This window comes from Schistocerca cancellata, chromosome 3 (assembly GCF_023864275.1).
Source record: "Schistocerca cancellata isolate TAMUIC-IGC-003103 chromosome 3, iqSchCanc2.1, whole genome shotgun sequence".
In the NCBI taxonomy this organism is placed as follows: domain Eukaryota; kingdom Metazoa; phylum Arthropoda; class Insecta; order Orthoptera; family Acrididae; genus Schistocerca; species Schistocerca cancellata.
This window is the reverse complement of record NC_064628.1, coordinates 287,229,628-287,252,504: the sequence shown is the minus strand read 5'-3', so window position 1 is coordinate 287,252,504 and position 22,877 is coordinate 287,229,628. Positions and strand designations below refer to the sequence as shown.

The following is a 22,877-nucleotide window of genomic DNA, read 5'->3' as shown; positions in this document are numbered from 1 at the left end:
TCGGCACTAGTACAGTGTATATCCACCTTTCGCAGCAATGCAGGCTGCTATTCTCCCATGGAGACGATCGTAGAGATGCTGGATGTAGTCCTGTGGAAAGGCTTGCCATGCCATTTCCACTTGGCGCCTCAGTTGGACCAGCGTTCGTGCTGGACGTGCAGACCGCGTGAGACGACGCTTCATCCAGTCCCAAACATGCTCAATGGGGGACAGATCCGGAGATCTTGCTGGCCAGGGTAGTTGACTTGACCTTCTAGAGCACGTTGGGTGGCACGGGATACATGCGGACATGCATTGTCCTGTTGGAACAGCAAGTTCCCTTGCCGGTCTAGGAATGGTAGAACGATGGGTTCGATGACGGTTTGGATGTACCGTGCACTATTCAGTGTCCCCTCGACGATCACCAGTGGTGTACGGCCAGTGTAGGAGATCGCTCCCCACACCATGATGCCGGGTGTTGGCCCTGTGTGCCTCGGTCGTATGCAGTCCTGATTGTGGCGCTCACCTGCACGGCGCCAAACACGCATACGACCATCATTGGCACCAAGGCAGAAGCGACTCTCATCGCTGAAGACGACACGTCTCCATTCGTCCCTCCATTCACGCCTGTCGCGACACCACTGGAGGCGGGCTGCACGATGTTGGGGCGTGAGCAGAAGACGGCCTAACGGTGTGCGGGACCGTAGCCCAGCTTCATGGAGACGGTTGCGAATGGTCCTCGCCGATACCCCAGGAGCAACAGTGTCCCTAATTTGCTGGGAAGTGGCGGTGCGGTCCCCTACGGCACTGCGTAGGATCCTACGGTCTTGGCGTGCATCCGTGCGTCGCTGCGGTCCGGTCCCAGGTCGACGGGCACGTGCACCTTCCGCCGACCACTGGCGACAACATCGATGTACTGTGGAGACCTCACGCCCCACGTGTTGAGCAATTCGGCGGTACGTCCACCCGGCCTCCCGCATGCCCACTATACGCCCTCGCTCAAAGTCCGTCAACTGCACATACGGTTCACGTCCACACTGTCGCGGCATGCTACCAGTGTTAAAGACTGCGATGGAGCTCCGTATGCCACGGCAAACTGGCTGACACTGACGGCGGCGGTGCACAAATACTGCGCAGCTAGCGCCATTCGACGGCCAACACCGCGGTTCCTGGTGTGTCCGCTGTGCCGTGCGTGTGATCATTGCTTGTACAGCCCTCTCGCAGTGTCCGGAGCAAGTATGGTGGGTCTGACACACCGGTGTCAGTGTGTTCTTTTTTCCATTTCCAGAAGTGTAGAACAACTGCCGACATGAGTAACTTAGAACCCCTCAGTGCAACAAAGGTGAGGCCATCAGTCCAGATTGTATACCAGTCAGATTCCTTACAGAGTATGCTGATACAGGAGGTCCATACTTAGCAGTCATATACAACCGCTCGCTCTTTGGGAGATCTGTATCGAAAGACTGGAAAGCTGCCCAACTCAAACCAATGCCCAAAAAAGGGAATAAGGAGTTATTTGCTGAATTACATACCCATATCACTAATATCAATTTGCAGTAGGATTTTCTTATATTCTGTATACTGTGTTCAAATATTATGAATTTTACCTGGAAGAAAAAGATTTGTTGACAAGTTGTCAGCACAGATTCAGAAAATATTGTTCTTGTGAAACGCAACTAGCTTTTTATTCTCACAAAGTAATGATACTGTCAACAGATGATGTCAAATTGATGCCATGTTTTTAGATTTACAGAAGAGTTTCAACACTTCCTCACAAGCATTCTCTAATCAAATTGTGTACCTGTAGAGTATCACCTCAGTTGTGCAACTGGATTCGTGATTTCCCATCAGAAAGGTGACAGTTCATATAATTGATGGAATGTCATCAAGTAAAACAGAAGCAATATCAGGCATTCCATAAGAGAGTGTTATAGGTCCTCTGCTGTTCCTGATCTACGTAAACAAAGTAGGAGACAATCTGAGCAGCCCTCGTAGTTTGTTAGCAGATGATGCAGTCATTTACTATCTTGTAAAGTCATCAGATGATCAAAACCCAATTGCAAAATAATATAGAAAAGCTATCTCTATTGTACGAAAAGTGACAGTTGACTCTAAATAATGAAAAGTGTGAAGTCATCCACATGAGTACTAAAAGAAATCCGTAAATTTAAGTTTAAAGATAAATCACACAAATCTAAAGGCTGTAAATTCAACTACATACTTAGGGATTATGATTATGAATAACTTAAGTTTGAATAATCACATAGATAATGTTGTGGGTAAACCAAACCAGAACACTTAGATAGTGCAACAAGTCTACTAAAGAGACTGCTTACAACATGTTTGTCCGCTCTCTTCTGGAGTATTGCAGTGCAGTGTGGGATCCACATCAGATGGGACTGACAGAGGATATCAAAAAAGTTCAAAGATGGGCAGCTTGTTTTGTAATACCTCGAAATAGGAGAGAGAGTGCCATGGACATGATATTTGAATTGAGGGGGGGCTATCATTAAAACAAAGGCATTTTTCATTGTGGCAGGATCTTCTCATGAAATTTCAATCATCAAATTTCTCCTCCGATTGCAAAAACATTCATTTGGTGCCCGCTGCATAGGGAGAAATGATCATCATGACAAAATAAGAGAAATCAGAGCTCACACAGAAAGACTTAAGTGCTCGTTTTTCCCATGCCACGTTCAAGAGTAGAATGATAGAAAAGGTGGTTGGATGAACCCTCCAGCAGGCACTTAATTGTGAAATGCATAGTAGTCACGTAGGTGTAGACGTATACCAAGAAGTGATATTAAATGAGGCAATCATGTAAAATCAGCATCTATAACAGAATTCACATACAAGACACTAGTTTGGCCAATTCTTGAGTATTGTACCAGTGTTTGCTATCATGGCTCCATTGATATGGACTCCAGACATAGAATAAATTGAGAAACACGCTGCTTGGATCCTAATGGGTTATTATAGCCCATACAAAAATGTAATTGAAATGCTTGGGGAACTTATATGTAAATTCTTAGCAAAATGCAGTTCTCAAGATCTGCTGTTGACTAAATTTAGAGAAGCTGTATTCAAAGTCTAAGTGACTGTTATGCTGTCACCATTGTATGTCTGGTGTGGGCATAATGAGACCAAGATAAGGGACACTGATTATGTACAGAGGAATATGAACAGTCGATTTCCTCTCACTTAAGAAATAAATGGCATAGGACATGAAACTGATAATGTAGATATGAATTACCCTCCTCTCACAGCGTACAGTAAATTGCAGAATTTATAGTAGATGTAGTAACAAGGTATTGCTTGCAGTAAATGTGCTGCAGACTTTGACTTTTACAGGTATTTACACATCTTACCGTGTTGCAAATAAAATATGATAATTCTTATCTATTCTTGGTAATTTGTAGTAAAATGACTCTCTACATAGCCTGGGGTGATCATAAATGATTCAATCACATACTTATTTACAGACAAATTCTGACACTAAATGCTTTATTAAGAAAGCCCTTGGCAGAATATATGTAATGGAGCTCATTTTTGTTGGCTAGGGAAAAACAATGCACCCTGAAAGTTATTCAACAGTCTGTGCTCATTATACAAACATAACATTTTCTTTTTTAGCCCTTCTAATCCATTCGGGAGCTGTACAATATGGATTGGCAACATAACTGCAGCAGTAACTGAAAAGATGCTAAAGGAATTATTTTCTAAGTAAGTATCACTTCAGTATGCTATTTTTTTGAAGCACAATGTAACAAATATTTACATGTAAACGTAATTGTATGTGAGGAACTAGGAGTTGCCAGATTGGAAGATATCACGACCCTGAACATGAGAACTGGAGGATGGGAAGGAAAGATCTCTTATCAAAGTTGGAACAGGTGCATATCCAGGAAGCTGTAATCAAATGTCAGACTTGGTTTAAACTGTTCTCTGCCATATACTCCCTCTGTGAAGTTTATAAGAATAGGAGTGTTGTGAAAATAAACCTTAAATATCTATAGTGATAATCATATCAAAATTATGAGTAAGATATAATTTAAAAGGACAATAAATGACTGTGCAGTTGAATGGATAAAAGCAATCACGAATGTTGATATTTATCTTTTATTAAGTACATTTCTGAAGTTTGTTATTGCCATGATTATGTAATTGTAATGTACAGATTTTTAATGTCACCACCCATTAATTGGGATTTAATTATTTTATTTGCAATTAATATGGAAGGCAATTTCAGGTTGTGAACTATTTTTATATTAAAATAGAAAGCAATGGAGGCAATGTTAAATGAAACAGGGGCCTCCTTAATTAAATGACTGACTTAAGTCTGAACTTTTACGATAGTTTATGCAGCTTCTTCTGATAGTAGTAACAGCTCACAGTTTTGGCTTGGAGAGCAAATCTTTTGATAAAATTTGTTGCTGATTGTGAATTTAAATCTGTTGCCTTGTGGTAATTAGTATTAAATTGATTATCAGACTTTGTAATATTAAACTGATTGCAGGTTCTGTGGTATTTCACAAACAAAAGACAATGGTGCATGAAATGGTGCACGCAAACTATAATAACCAAAAGAAATGCTTCCGTATTTAAGAAAACACACAAAATTATGAATTTGTAAAGAAAAGATAGCTTTGTAAATGAAATATGGTTAAACTTTGACTGTATTATTTTAAGGAAATAAAAGTCTACTTAATTTATTTCACACATTTGATGCCAGATATTTAAAACAACAGATCCTCTACGTGGAACATACGACATTCAAATGCACGCACTTGATATTCTGATTTATAATAATAGATGCAGTTCAAATAATTAAGTATTAAGTAACAGTACAAGAACAATTTCTTGAGCAACAGAACAGAGGAAAAGGGAGCAGTGCCCTTGTTTCACTGCTATTTATACTAATTACACATTATGGTCTTTGTATGATTGTCAATATATTATCCAGAGGCATCTGGCATAGATACATTACTTTGGGTAAATTTCTTGTAAAAGTTGGGGCCGTTATAAAATATATATCCACTTATGTTATGCTTCTAATAAAGCAGATAACCAATATATATTTTTTTAAATTTCTCTTTCAGGTATGGAACTATACTCAGTGTCCACGTGTACCCAGAAAGAACTTGTGCGTTTATTAACTACAAAGACAGCAGTTCTCCTGGGAAAGCTATGAAGGCTATGCAGGGGCGTACAATTGCTGGAAAGGAAATACTTATAAAATTTCCAGACAGGGTAGCCAATAATGCAGCAGAAGCAGCCACTCACAAGAAGAAACGTTAATTAAGTTCTCCAAGTTCTGTGAATACAAACATTGTAAGTCAATGTTGTGAACTGTACTGTAGGGAGATTGAAACTTTCTTGATATGTCAACAGATCCTGTTTTGGAGAAGTAACATAATTGAGTGTTAATCTCCTTATTTGAGGACAGTAATGGAGATAACAGTGAAGTGGGTAATGTACTTGAAATGGGACCAAGACAACTCAGATTTGAGGTGTGAAGTGACAATGTCCCATGTTGCAGGAGATTGTAATATATATGGATTGTTGAATTTTTTTTCGTGGAATAAGTATATTACAAAGCTGTAAAAATCAATCTCAGGACACCAGTCTCCACTTATGAAGGCTGGGGAAGGAAGTGTCATTCTGATGGATACTGGACTGCATGAGACTACATGGAAAGGAATTAGCAGATACAGCTGTGAAGGTGTGTAGCGATAATCAGGTTGTTCATTGTGCCATCTGTTTCCATACTATCACATCACTCTTGAGATACAAAGGCAAGTGTAGATGGAAAGAAGAAGGGCTGGAAGTGACAGACAGTAAATTGTGACCAGTAAAGTCAGTAAAAGTGGCTATGGCATACCTCCTTCCAGCCACAAAGAGATGTGACTCTTCTCACTCATCTACACATTCATAGAAACATTGTTCAGACCTAAATTATCTACTACTGACAAAAGTCTGAATGTCTGCTGTTTTAATTAGTTCATTAAAGAAATATCCTTATTAATTTTTCCTGCCTAAATTTTTTACTATGTTCTGAAAAGTTCTTGTTGCTGAATGAACTTTGTTTTCCTTGAAAATACATACATTTTGATTCTCAGATGACTTTTCTTAGAATTTTACAGTGCATTTTGTAATGTAATTTAAGACACCTCCCCCCTAGTTTTGCATGGTATTTGGATTCCATTTATAACCCTCTATTTGCACATGTTAATATTTTAGGACAACAGCTTTCAAAGTGAAAGATTATGTTATATTTTTCAATTAATACTGAAGATATTGTGTTCATTTTTAATTTGTTTTACAAGCTCTGTTTCAGCCCCGAGGACCATGCAATGGCATACAGCCACTGTGTCATCCTTTGCTATTGGTGTCATTTGGATGCAATACGGAGGAGCATGGGCTCCAGCCCACTGCCCCCCCCCCTTCCCCACTGTTGTCATTTTTTCCAAACCTTGGAGGCACTATTTCTCTTTCAAGTTGGCACCACAAGGATGAATTCGCCCCATCCCATTCCTCTCACCAAGAAAAAAATTCTGGCATGTCCTCTGCATGTCAGTAAGTCATTCTGGCCACTCAGCTATAACAGATGCAGACATGTTTTATTTGTTACTCTTGTAGTTTTCCAATTCTTTTTATTTATATCATGTGCCCACATATAAAATGTTAGATTATACGAAATAGCAAGGGATTGAAAAACAGATGTAGAATATGTATGTTCAAAAAATTAAAATTAAAATCTTCATTTAATTTTGCCTTATAATGATTAGAAATTTAATAATGCATTCAAGTTGTTTCATAAATAAATCAAAATTGCCAGATAGATCCCTGTCTGTTGACTGTTACTATCAATTATTCCTGAATTTCTTCTTCCTCAGCAAGCTACAGAATGCTGATAAGTGCAAAATCTCAGTAAATTGCATTTGGTGACACTAAAATAAGTGGACAGCTTAAGAGACCTAGATATTCAGTTATAAAATTTTTGAGTCCTTGTTTCTAATATTATGTTTGTTTTTATACTATGTAATTTATATTATGTGTAACGATTTACAGTATATAAGAGTGTAAAAGGATTATGCAAACCATGAAAATAATAATAATAGTGCAAAATCTAAGTGTGTCATTTTTACTATATTTGTATCCCTGTATATATATATATATATATATATATATATATATATATATATATATATATATATATATATATATATATATATAAATAAAAATAAAAAGTGGCAACTGTTCCTTTCTCCATACCTAACCTGCAGTTAGCTAGGTGCTAATTTATACCCATCAATATTCAGCATTCCTTTTCAGTGGTCAACTGATGTTCATAAACAAATATTACATTTACAGGATTTGTAAACTGCAGTTGATCCAAACAAAGTTTCTTTATTTTATTTATTAACACACTAATATCTTGCTGCCAAAAGTATATCTTAACCACCCTTTTTCACTACATTTTGGACTCAAAACGTTTAGTTACATTTACTTCTCTTGACATGAACAACATGAAACCTGAGTTTACACTAAAAGTTTGCTGCCCTTACACCAGTTACTTAATGATACTTCCGCGAATGGCGGTCTCTTCCCCCTCCCCCAAGGTTTCTGTTATCAACACAGCCAGCCAATGTTTCTTCTCTATTGAAAAGTAGGCCATGAGTTCTTAAAGCCCAACACTGAGCCTGTAAACGAATTGCAATTTGCACGAAAATGCTGTGAGATGAAGTGGCCATTGGGATGCTCTTTAAGACTTTTAGATGTCTTGACCACATTTTTTTATTATTTCTCAAATTGCCCGACATTGTGATTTTCAAAGGCTATAAAATTCAACACAAAACTGGTACCAAAAGATATAAAAACATGTTACATTTCACCATTGATTAGAGACATAGTTAAATGAGAAGAACATGTATGTCTAACTCACCATTGTTATGTCAGTCATATAAAATTGTTCAGTAGACACATTGTATGTCATCAATATTCTCACTCATGAGACAAATGCAAACTGCTATTAAGGAACAAATTGAAAACCAAGTGGACTAGATTGCTAGGTGGTGCTGGATACATGGTACATGCTGCATTTGTTTGTTCACAACTACATTTTCATCATTACATTGTATAAAACAATTTTGTCAGTAAAATAATCAAGTAATTGTGAATAGCCGACATGTTAGTATTTAATTGAAACAGGTAAAATATGGAAAAGTGCATAATTCTTCTCTCGTCACTGTACCTATTTCAATGCCTAATTTTATACATGAGAAGCATTCATAAATCATCACATGATTTTGTATTTCATATTTTATAAAGCCGCTCATCCATGTGTGATAAGAGCTGATGTTGTTCTAAGCCAGTTAAAATGGAATGTTTAGGGAAAATTGTCGATGTGGTTTCATTGGGCATGCAGTGAGGAAGATGCTGAGGCACTCAATAAGGTTCTTCTTTGGAATTGTGGATTATGCCAGAAAGCTCAGAAAATCATAGAATAAGAGTTAGATGTCTCTTAGCTGGTCTGATATTTCTTTTGAATATTTATTAAAATGATTACTAGAAATGTTCAATTATAGTTCAGTATAGTATAGTGAGATCGTCACTTTGACAGAGATCCTTTTTCTCTTGACAAATGAACTGCTGACAATCTTCCCTGTATGTGCTTGGTGTGTGTAGCCAATAGGGATTGTGGGAGAGGAGATACGTGTTGACTGCTGTCTGCCACCAAATACTTGGGCTCTAAGCACACTCTCTCTCTGGTACCAACTTCCAGCTGGCTAGGGCATGTTCCCTTCCTAACTATTTTTACAGACTTCAGTTCAAAAATGCCCAACTTATGTTTTCAACACATCACCTCTCAGCCTGCCATAATTGGCGGGTGCCTTGCGAACCAACCTTTTTTACTTAAAAGGAATAAACTTCCATTTTGTTCATAAAAATGTACATCTTACAGTTTAACATCCCCTAAAGATCTCCACACTTTGACTGTCCTGACGAGACTCACTCTGCTTTTTAACCACTGTGTGGGCAGAATTACAACATGTGAAATGTGGGTATGGTAGTCAAAGGAGTAAAAGAGAAGTGGTGCTGAAAAATGGTGGCAAGCAAAGAGAAGACAAGCAATGACTTTGGTGGCAAATTCAAAATTCAGTTAACCAATAGGATTTGCTGATTACTAAGCAAAATCATGAGATGCAAGAGCCATATGCATCTGTAGATTAATATACTGTGAACCATAACAGTGTTAGCAACATTTCAGAGAAGCCAAAGAAAAACAAAACAGGAAAAGAATTCTGTTGCTATGCAGCAGCCATGAGAGAGTATAGACCATCAGCTACAAGGAAACATTAGGTTCAGGATACCAGTTCACAAGTTTTGTAAAACCAAGTGCTGGTCTTAGCCAGGTAACAGAAAACATGAAATAGATGTGTACGGATTTCAGCAAGGATGATCAGATGCTTGTAATAGGGGAGCTGAAAACAACATGGTCAGAATAGGAGGTCTGGGTTTTGTTTGAGGTCCTGTGATGCGATTAGCAGCCTTGGGTTAAGTCTGCTGTGATGTGAGTGAAGCACAGATTGGGGCTAGCTCCTTGGAATGGGTGCAAGATCTCATGTTGGTGCTATTCCAGTGGGTTCTATGGGAAGATTGGGATGTACGTCTCATGGCCTTCACCTAAATAGAATGGCTAAAGACAAGTCAGCAGATCTAGAAGAAGAAAGCTTAGGGGATCTACCAGCACACAAAAACATATCCCTGTGGTTACTGGATTCAGGTGAGATGAATGTTTTCGGTTAAATTCAGGCAGACAGCAATGAAAAAAATTCAGCTGATCAAGACTCCCACTTTGTCACAAAAAGAGTAGGGAGAAAGTAAATTTGCATTAGAATATAAGGGGGATGAAAAGTAAAGAACATGATTTGTTTAGATCTCAGAAGTTGGAATGCAATTGATTACATTTGTATGAACACCATGTAACAACTGGGATAGAAAGTCTTACAAATGTACAAAGTGGTTATAAATGTAGATCCAGTATCTTAAAGGAGGATTTCTGATGTTAATAAAAAATGAATGTAAATTCAAAAATACAAAAGTAAGTAAATTTGAATAGCTCAAAATATAGAAATGTGCTTGTGAGTTAATATTCAATGCTGTAACATTTGTTATTGTTACAGTACTCAGGTTACCATTGGGTAGTTGTGATAAAAAGGAATTATATGGAAAAAATGATCTAGAGATGTTATTAACCACATATCATTTAGTGTCATCCACTCGGGTCACTCATGATAGGGTACACTGATATATAATGTATTTACACAACAAACACATGCCTACGCTGTGGCGAACAGTGTCAGATCATGATGCACAGTTAGTTACATTTCATACTCTCTAGAAACACTCAACAAAAACAATGATGGTGATTATTAGGTCTACAACTTTCCTTCTGCTATTTTTTCTCAAACATCAAGGCTATATTATGAAAAAATTATTATTCAAATTATTGGCAATCACTGGCCACTACTTTTCCTCCACTTTTGGGCAGCATAAAAATTCCACAGCAGAAGAACTGGGCATCTTTCAATGAGATCCATGGGTCAATCCAATTTTGCCCTTGTTCATCTGACTGGAAGTGCTGGTCATCCAGGCTGTGTGTCATTGATTGAAAAAGATGGTAGTCAGAGGGAGGGTTTTGAGACATGGGGCCAAGCATTGTTATGCTGCAAAATCACCTTTTCATGTCTTATCATTGTGTCGTGGGCGTTTGTCTTTCAATGCTCAGTTCAAATGCCATTCTCAGTGCATTCAGCACTAATAGGTGCCTCATTATAGGTTTTACCCAGCATTTTACGAGCCTGAGCCACAGATTTATTCATGTTAAAGCAGAAAATTACAACTTCCTGCAAATGATGAGATTTGGGCTTGTAAATTGACATATTGAATCAAGATTAACTCTTAGGATGCAATCACAAATTGACTGATTTTTGATGGCATTATGTTTATAAATGTCTAAGCTTATTTTATGACACTTACAACCTCCCACTCGCACCACCATTTGTCGCTACTGCCATCTATTGCAAAATGGTGAAAGCAAAGCTGTAGACCTAATAAAAGCAAAACAGTGAAAGGTTTTATAGAAAGTTTAAAAATGGTGGGTGAAGTTTGCAATGAATGTAATAGCAGCTATAATTTCAACATATTTGTTAGTAAGTTTGTAACCATTTTTGAAAGCAGTTTTACTAATAAAATAATTAAACACAGCATTAGGAAATCTTCAAAGAAATCTTGGATCAATACTGGTGTCGACACCTTGCGTCACAACAGGTACTGTAGTACTTTAGAATGATAAAGCAAAATCTACATAGTAGCCGGAACAAGCAAGGATCCTCTAGTACTTTCATTACAAACAGAATTGTAACATTTTAAGAAAAGTTGTAAAAATCCTGGAGTATTCACATCTTGTCAGAAATTGGCAGATCAAACAACAAAATAAAATCAGTATGGAGCATTTTTAAAAGAGAGACGGGGAAAGAACCCCCTACAGGATAACACTATTTCTATTAAAGAGCACTGGAGCACTATAAAATGTGGTTCGTATATAGCTGATATTTTTAATAATTTCTTTTTAAATGTTTCTGGGAAAATCTGATCAGAAATGAAAGCTAAACAGCTTTCTGATGGATCAGTATGGAGGAAATTACTGAAATGAAAATATTACACACATCTCCATCTGAAATAAGGAAGGTTATCATGACCCTCAGAAGTAAAAATTTGGGGAAGCTGTTTATATTTTCTTTGAGTACATAATAAAATTTTTAAATGACACAAGATCAGTATTTGCGATCGTCTGTGTATGTCTGTATTCCCAAGCTGTATCAGACTTCCAGCTACTACAAATACACTCCACCAGGATAACACCATGGCCAGTACGATAACGCTCACAGTGCACACTCCACTGCTTGTTCCAATGGCTTAGGCCAGCAATAGCTCAAAATGTATATGCCAGAGTGCGATGTGATCACATCAGTTGGTGCGCATGAGAATCAGCGTCATCTGAGCGATGGATCCACAGTGATTTATAGTAAGATTGTGCCAGCTATTGCATTTTCACGGTAACGTTGTACTGCGCCACAACTCCCTCCCCACGCCCCCCCCCCCCCCCTTCCTCTGCCCCAAGCAGCAACTCCTGGGGGGTAAGACACAACAGGTGTGCAGTCCTGATGAGCAGCCACTGGGGAAATGAGAGAGTTGATGTCCATAGGCATCACTGTGGAAGGCCAGAGCAGGACAAGGCTTGGTGGGAAATGCTCAAGTTTCCAGGAATGAGGGGGTCCATCAGGAGTGGGGAAGCAGGTGGCTGCTGCCCAAGATGGCAGAGACGAAGTTGGTTCCAGTGGCACTACAGAAGTCCATGAGTGTAGGCCACAGTATGTAACAAGGATCTGTGGTGGGCAGAAGTCATCCCGCAGATCCACATTGGGTGGTGCTGAACTACCAGATCTAGACTGGGGTGTCAACCAGAAGGGAGAAGTCTCAGGGATGACGTGTGCTGGCAGTGGGCACAGCATACCCAAAAGTGTATGGTGAGGCTGACCACAAAGCAGCTTTGATACGCTGCAACCCTCGATTAGGGTGGCCCTATAAGTTGCTAGAAAGCTACATAGAGCATTAGACTGCAGTCTTTGACATCATTTCATCAAGGAACTGCATTTTAAAAGTGCAGGTAGTGTTCTTCACAACTGTTGGAGGTCAGGCAAAAAAGTCATGGTGCAAAGGTGCTAGACCTTGTTATGGGCACAAAATCATTCAAAGATACTAAAAGTAAATGCCTTTCCATTATCAGGAACCAAGTTGCATGAGGTGCTTTCCAGGACAAAGACTTTTTCCAAGGCCATAGTAGTGACTTGAGACATGTGGGACACAACAGGGAAGAGAGAAAAGGAATCAATCATGACTAGCCACATGAGCCCAAAAACAGGCCAGCAAAATATAATTGGATACCCTCCCAAGGTTCCAGGCTAGGGAGAGAACCACTGGGAAGGTGCAGCTTGATGAGCCTGACAGGTGAAAAGTTAGCATAGTGCTGCTGAGAAGCAGGTAAGGTCTTAGAAGCATATGCAACAGGGAGTTTGGTGCTGGGGGTACTTGGGATAGGAATGTGCCAATACCAGAGGGGGACAGGTGTGGGCATGCCTCCATTGCTATTAATAAAGGCAGACTAGGAGTGTAGGTTGCTAAACATGGTGCCCACTTCAAGCAATCTTTTAAAAGTCCAGAAAGCTTTCTGACAGGCAGGTGACCATTCAAAAAGTGTGCTTTGGTGCTTCAGCTGGATCAATGAGTAGAGTCTTTGTTATTGTGGGATTTCATTTTATCCAATCCGTTTGCCTAGAGTTTAAACCTTAAATATGTCAAGGAAAGTTATGTACAAGAATACTTGCACATGTTGCATTGAAGTCGTCTTGCCACCAGTCTCTGTAAGAAAAACTTGAGATTGTGAAGGTGATCCTCTGTAGTTACACCTTTGATCAAAGTATCATCAAGGTACAGCACAGCTGGGTCTACTCTGAAGTAGTTGATCCATAAAATACTGAAATATGGTAGGGCCTGAAGGAATTCTGAAAGGTAACCAGTTGTGATGGTAAAAACCTAATGGCATGTATAACACCAGATAAGTTTGTGATGCTGTGTCCAAGGGGATTTGAAAACACGTTTCTATGAAATCAGTTGTGCTGAATAAAGTGCCATAGCCTAATTTTGAAAGCATTTATCTGGGTTTAGTAGAGGATAAGTTTGCACTTCAGCTTGTGCATTGATGATTACTTTGAAATCATCACAAAATCTCAAGGTGCCTTTGGGTGTGCATGCTGCTACCACAGGAGTGGCCCATTGAGTACGGGAATTAAGTTTTAATGTGTCTTCATGAGTGAGCTTCTCCGTATTTGTTTTGAGGGCATACTTAAGAGCCAAGGGCACGAGGCAGGCTTCAAAAAAATTCGGGGCTGCTGTCATCTTAAGTGTGAAGTGAGTTTCAAAATCAGTTGTCTTCCCTATTCCAGGTGAGAAAATTTGGGCATACTTATTACAGAGAGTCCTTAAGGTGTTGCAAGGCCCTTTGGATTGCATGGTGAGCAATGTTTCATGGACCGCAAATCCGAAAGCATGGAAAGAGTCTACCAAAAAAAAGTGTGTTGCTGGGCGAGTGAACATGGAATTGACTTCTGATCTTGCAATTGTCAAGTTAGTTAGTCCATTACGAATACTGTAGATCATATTCATGATAAATGTTATGATGTGTAGCATGTCAGTTGAATAATTATATAATGGCCATTGCCAGGTATGTAATTGACTAATTATTTGTTTTCAACAATTCATCTTAGGTATGGAAGGAATTGTTAAGGAGAAACACCTTTAATCTACATTTGGAAATACTTACACTGCTTGTCTGATGTCTTATTCCAATAAGCACATTGTCAAAGAATTTTTAGCTGAGCATTGTGTTTATTTCCGTACAAAATTTAGATTCACTAGAGAGAAGTGAAGATCATTTTTCCTTCTAGAATTCTGTGTGTGAATATCTTTATTACTCTCAAGCTGCATTAGTTTATTGACAAAAAATTTCATGAGTGAATAAATGTAGTGTGAGGTGGTGATTAGTATTCCCAGTTGTTTAAATAGACACCTGAAAAATGTACAGGTGTGAACTGAACATTTCATTCCAATTACTTTCTTTTGTGCAGTGAATACTATTTGAGGAATTGCTGCAGAATATTATTTGTAGGGCATCAGTTCATGAAAATACTTCAACTTACCAATCTGTATGTCCTCAAATTTGGCAGTTAATGCTTATGGCAAAAGTAGCTGAACTTAAACACTTTAGCAGAGCTATTATACTTTTTTTTCCACCAACATGCACACCAAGAAATAAGAACTTTTTAACCTGTTTTTTGTTGGTAAACTAGATTCACAATACATGGTTAATAAAGCATCATTTACTATTTTCGCTGTGAATGTTTCTTTGGTCAGGTTGGCAATAATGCTTACAATGTCTGCAAAATGACTAATTTTGTCTCCTGATTTAAATAAAAAGGTAGACCATTAATGTAGAGAAAGAACTGTAATGAGCCCTAGATCAAACCTTGCAGAACACCCCTTGTGATTTCTCCCCATGATAGTATGGTGTGCCTGTTTGTATTACTCAGAAATCCTAATGTAGCATTCCGCATAATGTTTCTTAAATAGTATCCAAACCATGCACATCCTGAACCAAATATCCCATAAAAACATAAATTTTACATTAGTATAGTGGCATCACTCGATGTTACCATGCAAATTGAGTAGTTGGTGTAGCATTACTATCAATCACTGTGATGATGATTGGATTGTGGAGTGTTCAACTGCACGGTCATCAGCGCCCATACATAGTCCCAATTGTTTTCACAGTCCAATTGTTTGCATAGTCCAATCTAGCTATCTAGCTACTGTCATGAAAGATGATGATGATGACATGACGAGGACAACACAAACACCCAGTCCCATAGCAAAGAAAATACCCAACAAGGCCAGGAATCAAACCCGGGACCTTGTGATCCAGAGGCAGCAATCCTAGCCTCTAGACCATGAGCTGCAGACATCAATCATTGTGACATCACTACTCACATGCGAGTGATACTTACATGCACCCTCTGATGGGATTATGCCCCACTCTGGCATATATGCTTCCTCAAGGCCGGCCTAAGCCTGTGTTGATGTGAATAGTTGTGTGCACACTGCGAGTGTTATCATATTGGCTATGGTGTTATTCTGGTGGACCCTATTTGTAATAGATAGAACTCTGATATGGCTTCAACTGGATTTTGCTTTGGAGTACAGACTTAAGGTAGCTTGCACATTCTTAGTAGCATCTTCTATATACACCTCTTGTTGTGAATAAACTCTGTTGTCTGCACGTGTATTACAAAAGTGGCAGTGACTGAGGACCTGTGACATGTACAAATCAAATTTTGAACAATTTTGTTACTAAGCAAGAGTGCAGGTTTCAACCATGGAATATTTACAACACCTAGTGCAAACTGTACAGGTTTATCAGGAGCTAACAACAGCTATATTACTGGTAGTGCAAGCATTAATGAATGTAGAAGCAACATTTCTCATGCCACCTGTGTCTATGGCCTTTCAACCATTTAATTAACAAAGTGAGGAGGGGGATGCGTACTGCCAACAAGTGCAATTATTATATTTTTCAGCTTGTCAAATTTCCAACACAGAAAGACAAAAGGCCATGTTCTTGTCAGGAACCCCAAACTGTACCAGCTAATATAAAAATTAAGAGTCATTAACAAAGCTGGTGGAACTTGAACCACCTAGAATGTTTTATCTACTGCAAGAACAGTTTTCAGTGGAGAAACATCTTATTGCAATCAAGTCAGAATTTTTGCAGTGTGAAAAGGGCACCTGTCACTCATATGTGGACTGTTAATCTACAAGGATTAAGTAAAAACTGCAATTTTAAATGTTCATATGGGAAGAATTAGGCAGACACTCTAGCCTGGGACACTATAGTGACCCCCAACTCGGAAACAGGAAACCACATACTGAGAAAATCATATCAGTCTCTTTAATGGAAGTTATGCTAATAGTACAAGCTCACGAAAGTGCTCAAGCAGCACAGAATTTGTTTATGATGGAAGAAGCTGTCACCGCAGTCAACTCTCCGACACCAGTTACACAGTACACGTGTAACTACTGGTGGGCCTGTGCACTCTGTAGCCCTGATGATCTCATAAACAACCACACCAGTGATGATGAAGTGCATCAGCAGCAGTGCTGTTAACCAGCTGTAAACACTGTTTTCTTTGATAAGCATGTAGTGCATGCCCCAACCGGTGAGCGACATGCCACAAGTGTGGGAAAAAAGGACACTTCCAAGATATATGTTGTAGCAGTTTCAAGGCAGGTGCATTCCAAACTATGGAAATGAACCAAGTGTGTGAGCAATCTACTGAAGTGCCAACTTGGCAAAATGCAGTCCAAAAAAGATATTTGGGTGCATCTCTGAGATTACTTTTGGACACTGGTGTTTCTGTATTATAGCAGAACCAATCTACTTACATTAGTGTCATTGCCATTGCAAACAAACAAGATAAATATCTGGGTCTATGGATATCGTCATTTGTCTTTGCTACAAAAGTTCCCAGTTTTACTTACTTAATGAACTAACCAATCTGACAATAGCAATATCAGAAGTCAATTCCGTGTTCATCCTTATAACTAACAGAACCAGTCGATCTAACTTCATGTTGACCGTGCTCACAGACCTGTTCACCTGGGGATGGTTATAACACCTCAAAGCAGGAACAAACATGCATATGTTTGTCTGCCCAAGCTACCCTTACCATTTCACTTTCAGTACTGTAGCCATGATACCTATCAGTCAGGATCGCCTGATTTACTTCAGCTACATTCCATTACCCATGTTTTAGTTTTATTGGTTTTGATCTTACAATCTCTTTTCAAGACACCATCCATTTTGTTCAACTGCTCTTCCAAATCCTTATATTTCTGTGACAAAATTTCAGCGAACTTTAATTTCTTTTCCAAATTTCTCCTTGGTTTCCTCCACAGCTTGCTCAATTTACAGATTGAATAACATTGAGGATAGGCTACACCCCTATTTCAATCCCTTCTCAACTGTGGCTTCCCTCCCTCAAATCTTACAACTGCAGTCTGTTTTCTGTAAAAGTTGTAGATTTTTACTTTCTATATTTTATGCCTGTTATTTTCAAAATTTCAAAGAACGTAGGCCATTTAACATCACCAAAAGCTATCTCCAAATCTACATCTAAAAATGCTATAAATGTAGATTTGCTTTTCATAAATCACAGGGTCAGTACTGCCTTGCATCTTCCTACATTTCTCTGGAACATCAGCCTCTACCAATTTTTCCAGTCTTGAGTAAATAATTTGTGTCAGTATCTTGCAACCATTATTTATTAAACTGATGGTATTCACAACTGACAGCACCTGCCTTCTTTGTAATTGGAATTATTACATTCATCATGATTGTCTGCAGGTATTTCACCTTTATCATGTATCTTACTCACCAGGTTGAATAATTTTGTCATAGCTGGCTGGCTCTCCCAAGGATCTCAATAATTCTGAGAGAATCCTGAGTCTTTCTGTGCCTGTCAAATTCTTCTTGCCATATCATATCTCCCAACTCATCTTCACTTAATTCTCCTCTTCTTTCTATAATGTTGTCCTCAAGTGTGTTCCCATCATATGGGCCCACTATATATTCCTTACACCTTTCCCTTCTTTTCTTTGCACTGGTTTGCCATTTCAGCACTTGATATCCATAGAGTTGCTTCTCTTTTCTTGAAAGGTATATATTACATTTTTTTTACAAGTAGCATCTATGTTTGTCCTGGTTTTTCATGCTTCTACAGCCTTGCATTTGTGCTATATCTATTCCTGTTTAACAATTTCGCACTTTCTGTCAATCACATTTTTACATGTAAATATTACTTTTTGCTTGCTTCATTTATGAATTTCTCTTTTCATCAGTTAAAGTTGGTGTCTTGAGTCAGCCAAGGATTTGTACAAGGCCTCATCCTTTTACTTATTTTATCTTATGCCCCTTTCCCTATTTCATCTCTCAAAGCCTACCATTTGTTTTCTACTGCATTTCTTCCCCCTGCTTCTGTACAATATAGCCTAATGCTCCCTCTGAAACTCTCAACATCTGGTTCTTTTTATTTATACAGGTCCTATCTCCTTAACTTCCTACTTTTTTGCAGTTTCTTCAGTTTTTGTCTGCAGTTCATAGCCAATAAATTATGGGTTATGGTCGGGTCCACATCTGCCCCTGGAAATGTATAACAGTTTAAAATATTGTTTGAAATCTCTGTCTTACCATTATATAGTCAATCTGAAACCTTCCAGTGTCTCCAGGTCTCTACCACATGTACAACTTTCTTTTGTGATTGTCAAACCAAGTGTTAGGGATGATTAAATTATGCTTTGTGCAAAATTCTACCTCTTTCGTTCCTTTTTTCTAGTCCACGTTCTCCTACAGTTCTTCCTTCTACTACTGCCAAATTCTAGTCACCCATCACAATTAAATTTTCTCCGCCTTACCCAACTGGATAATTTCATTTACCTCACCGTATATTCTTTCAATCTCTTTACCATTTGCCGAGCTGGGTGGTATACACACTTGTACTATTGTGGTGGGTATTGGCTTTGTGTCTGTGTTGGCTACAGTTGTGTGTTCACTATGCTGTTCATAGTAGCTTATCCGCATTTCTGTTTTCATATTCATTATTAGATCTTCTCCTGCATTATCTGTATCTGATTTTGTATTAATAACCCTGTACTGACCCGACCAAAAGTCTTGTTCTTCCTATCATCACACTCCATTAGTTCTCACTGTATCTAACTTCATACTATCTATTTCCTTTTTAAATTTTCTAACTTCACTACCGGCTTAAGGGAAGTAGCATTTCAGAATTAGACCAGTAGAAAATAGACTGTGCTAAGTAACTGATCTGTAGCGTAGCTGTTACTGTTTGACTGTGAGTTTGCGAAGTCAACGAATGCGACTGGAGGAAACTTGGCTGTGGTGACAAACTGATGTGTAGCATAGCCCAATAATCATTCAGAAAACTTTGTAGCACTGACTGTCCCTTGGATTATCACCCATTGGGAATGAAATGAGATGTCAGGACAACAGTAGATTTGTTCAGTTAATTTCTTTATTCCAGCCCTTGGCTGTAGTACATCAGGAACTGCTTGGTGCTGGCATCCAGTTGACTCTCATGTAAAACAATAGATGTTGACATTGCTGAAATCGCAAGGAGTGGGGCTGAGCACGGCATTACTCGAATGCTGCTGCCAGCAACGTCTCCAGCTATGACCATGATGACAGCATGGTTACGCAGCTGATGATGGCTGTGAACTTCATCCAGTTAGCAGACGGCTCACTCGTGTCTCAGGACATGTTGCCCTGTCTTGTGCTCGAGCAGTGGACTCCATACTGCATTCAGGGATGTCTCTAGCTTATGCTGCAGGCTATGATACTGATTTGAGAGTAGCTTATTACAGTTATAGTTGAGGACTTACACACTCCAGACTATGTTCGTTTAGGGCTTAAGGCATGTACTCTAAACACGTCTGTGGCGCCAAGGGAGGAGATGCTTCTGCCCTTCTGCTAGTGTACTGCATCAGCTGTTGCTATACTGCACCCAGCTGGCTCTGCTTCGCAATGTCAGTCGGCTGAGTTTTGCTTTGCAATGCATAATACTCTCACCCACCTGCGTCCGGCCCTATTGTAACTCACTTCTGCTCTGGCATATTATTGTACCAAATACAGTTGCTATGCTACTGTAGGGTACTTTCAAAATGTACCAATTCCAGAGGTTGTGATTACCCTGGACCCTTAGAGGACCTTTCAAATTTTACAAGATATTCTGTTTTATGACAACATTCTTCACAATCTATTCCATTATGCCACCACATAATTTTGTACACTCCACATCATGATGATGATTATAGAAACTATTTTCTCATGATTTTGCCATATTTTCTAATCATCTGACTCATCGGTCATCATGTCCACTTTCTGTTATTCACTCCACAAACAGTTACAAACTGTGGCATGGAGTGGATAAGCTGCTGTCACCCTAAATGCACTTTTAACATTCTTGTAACATCACATTTACTGGCTTCACCAACTCTCAATTAAACTATCCCCTCCTAAGTTAACCTACATCTCACATCCTGCTACATGAAAATAAATAATGTCCATGTTATGTTTACTCTCTTTTTACTCATGTGTCATGCCACATTGTGATTCCACCACAGAACAAAGTTGACATCTGGTGTCAGTCAAGTGAAGATACATTGTGGAGAAAAAGACAAGAGGATCCTTTATTGATGAAAGGTGGCCTCACATGTAACTGCAAGCTTGGCAAGCAGGCTTGCGCAACCATGTTTGACAAAGCATGCCCAAGAGTGTGTAGGATAAATCTGTGCTAGCATCAGGACTGTACAAGCTGCTCGATGCTTGATCAAATTTCGATTATGTATGCTTGTGCAAGCGTGTATATGCTTGATTGTGTGTATCAAGTGCAGGGAGGCTTGTGCAAGCATTTGTCAGTGAATCTGGTTTGATTTAATTTTTATTTGATTCTGATAAATTACATTCTGTACAAAGGTACTGTACTGTAGGTCAAGTCAGAGAATACAATATTACATGGAGAATGAGACAAGAAGGATCAATAGCACAGTGAGATAGTTTCGATAGCGTGTGTATCACAAATAGTTAATACGGGAATAATGTTTTCATTTATTTAACCATTCTTTACTCCTCATATCCAGTCTTATCTTTTGTTTTTTTTTCTGTAACACAAGCAAAAATGTTGCCAAAGCAAGTGCATCATCATCTGAGCTCGACACTTCCTGGCAAACAAACTAATGCTTGTACAACCATGCTTGAACTGTGTGTAGCCACCAGGAATTTGTGCAATCTTGCTCAAGCATGCCTGCGCAAGCTTCCCCAACAAGCATGAAGTTACAGATGCGGCCGCCTTAAGGTAAAGTCTAAGCAGAATTGGGTCAGAAACAAACTAATACCAATAAACCCCTGACTACAGGCACAATTAAGAGTCAGTAGCAATCAGTACAAATCACTGTAACTAGAAATACAGAACATTTGAAAAGAAAATGGATTAGAATTAAAATAAAATACAAAAAAATGTGTGACTGCAACAAAAATCCTAGAATTAAATTCAACTACTTATATTCATGGTTCCGAGGAACCATTAAGAGTCTAGATCTGGACAATATTTGAACCTTGCTCATCCCTGACGAGAGGCAATGTCTTAACCACCACAGCATCTGACTCAGTGTATCACATGTAGTACTGACTTTCAAATGTATGTCGCCATTCCATGCCAAAATCAACAATCTTGCACTAAATAGCAAAATAAGTTATATCTGGATCAGAATAACAAGGTAACTGTTAACAGGACGCCTACCACAGCAACAACTAATCTGATCATGAGTTTGGTCACATCTTCTCTTGCCTGCAGTTATCATGTTGCTACTCTGATAACTCAGCTGCCAGCTACCGGTCCGTAGTTGAAAATTGCAGTATGTAAAATAATTGTGATTTGTTCTTATATGCTTATCTTTCTCAGAGCTCTATGTTTCTTTTTATGAAACGTGAAGCTAGCAGTGAAACTACTTAGGAAAGTGATGACAATTTATGATCCTACACATTAATGGGAAACATTCAGTATGGAACTGCAGAGCTGCTGGTATGGGAGGCATATTATGCTTGCCTGTAATTGTTAACTGACAACAGGCCCTACACTCCATGCTCAAAATTCAATACCTTTGTACTGAGGTATATCACAAATGACTGTTACAGAGGAGGAGGAAAACTAAGCTAGCAGAGTACCATCCCATACGTCAATTACTACAGTTGGCTCAAATGGCTCTGAGCACTATGGGACTTAACTTCTAAGGTCATCAGTCCCCTAGAACATAGAACTACTTAAACCTAACTAACCTAAGGACATCACACACATCCATCCCCGAGGCAGGATTCGAACCTGCGACCGTAGCGGCCGCGCGGTTCCAGAACTACAGTTGCAATGCATATCAATTGTTCAAATCAGACTTTACAGAATAAATGACTTTACAATGTCACTGATTCACCTTGGGAATTACAGAATTTTGCTTAACCAGTGACATATTTGGCACAATATTTCTTGTTGCAGTGTCAGGAGAATGTAAAATGAAGAGTGAGAAATGCTAATGTTCTATGCAGCATCCATTACACAGTTTGATTCGGAAATATGGATACACTGAAGAATTTCAAA

At 38.9% G+C, this 22,877-nt stretch overlaps 1 protein-coding gene across 3 annotated transcripts in view; it reads left to right on the top strand.

Annotated features, from left to right (window-relative positions):
- The window catches only part of LOC126174963 (uncharacterized), a 103,152-nt gene extending 96,055 nt beyond the window's left edge, over positions 1-7,097 (top strand). For all 3 annotated transcript variants that reach the window (XM_049921432.1, XM_049921433.1, XM_049921431.1), the window contains exons 6-7: positions 3,613-3,702; positions 5,079-7,097. In XM_049921432.1, coding sequence (XP_049777389.1) covers positions 3,613-3,702; positions 5,079-5,277 — 289 coding nt within the window. In that variant the 3' untranslated portion in view covers positions 5,278-7,097. The remainder of the gene's footprint in view (positions 1-3,612; positions 3,703-5,078) is intronic.
- Positions 7,098-22,877: the final 15,780 nt, after the last annotated feature.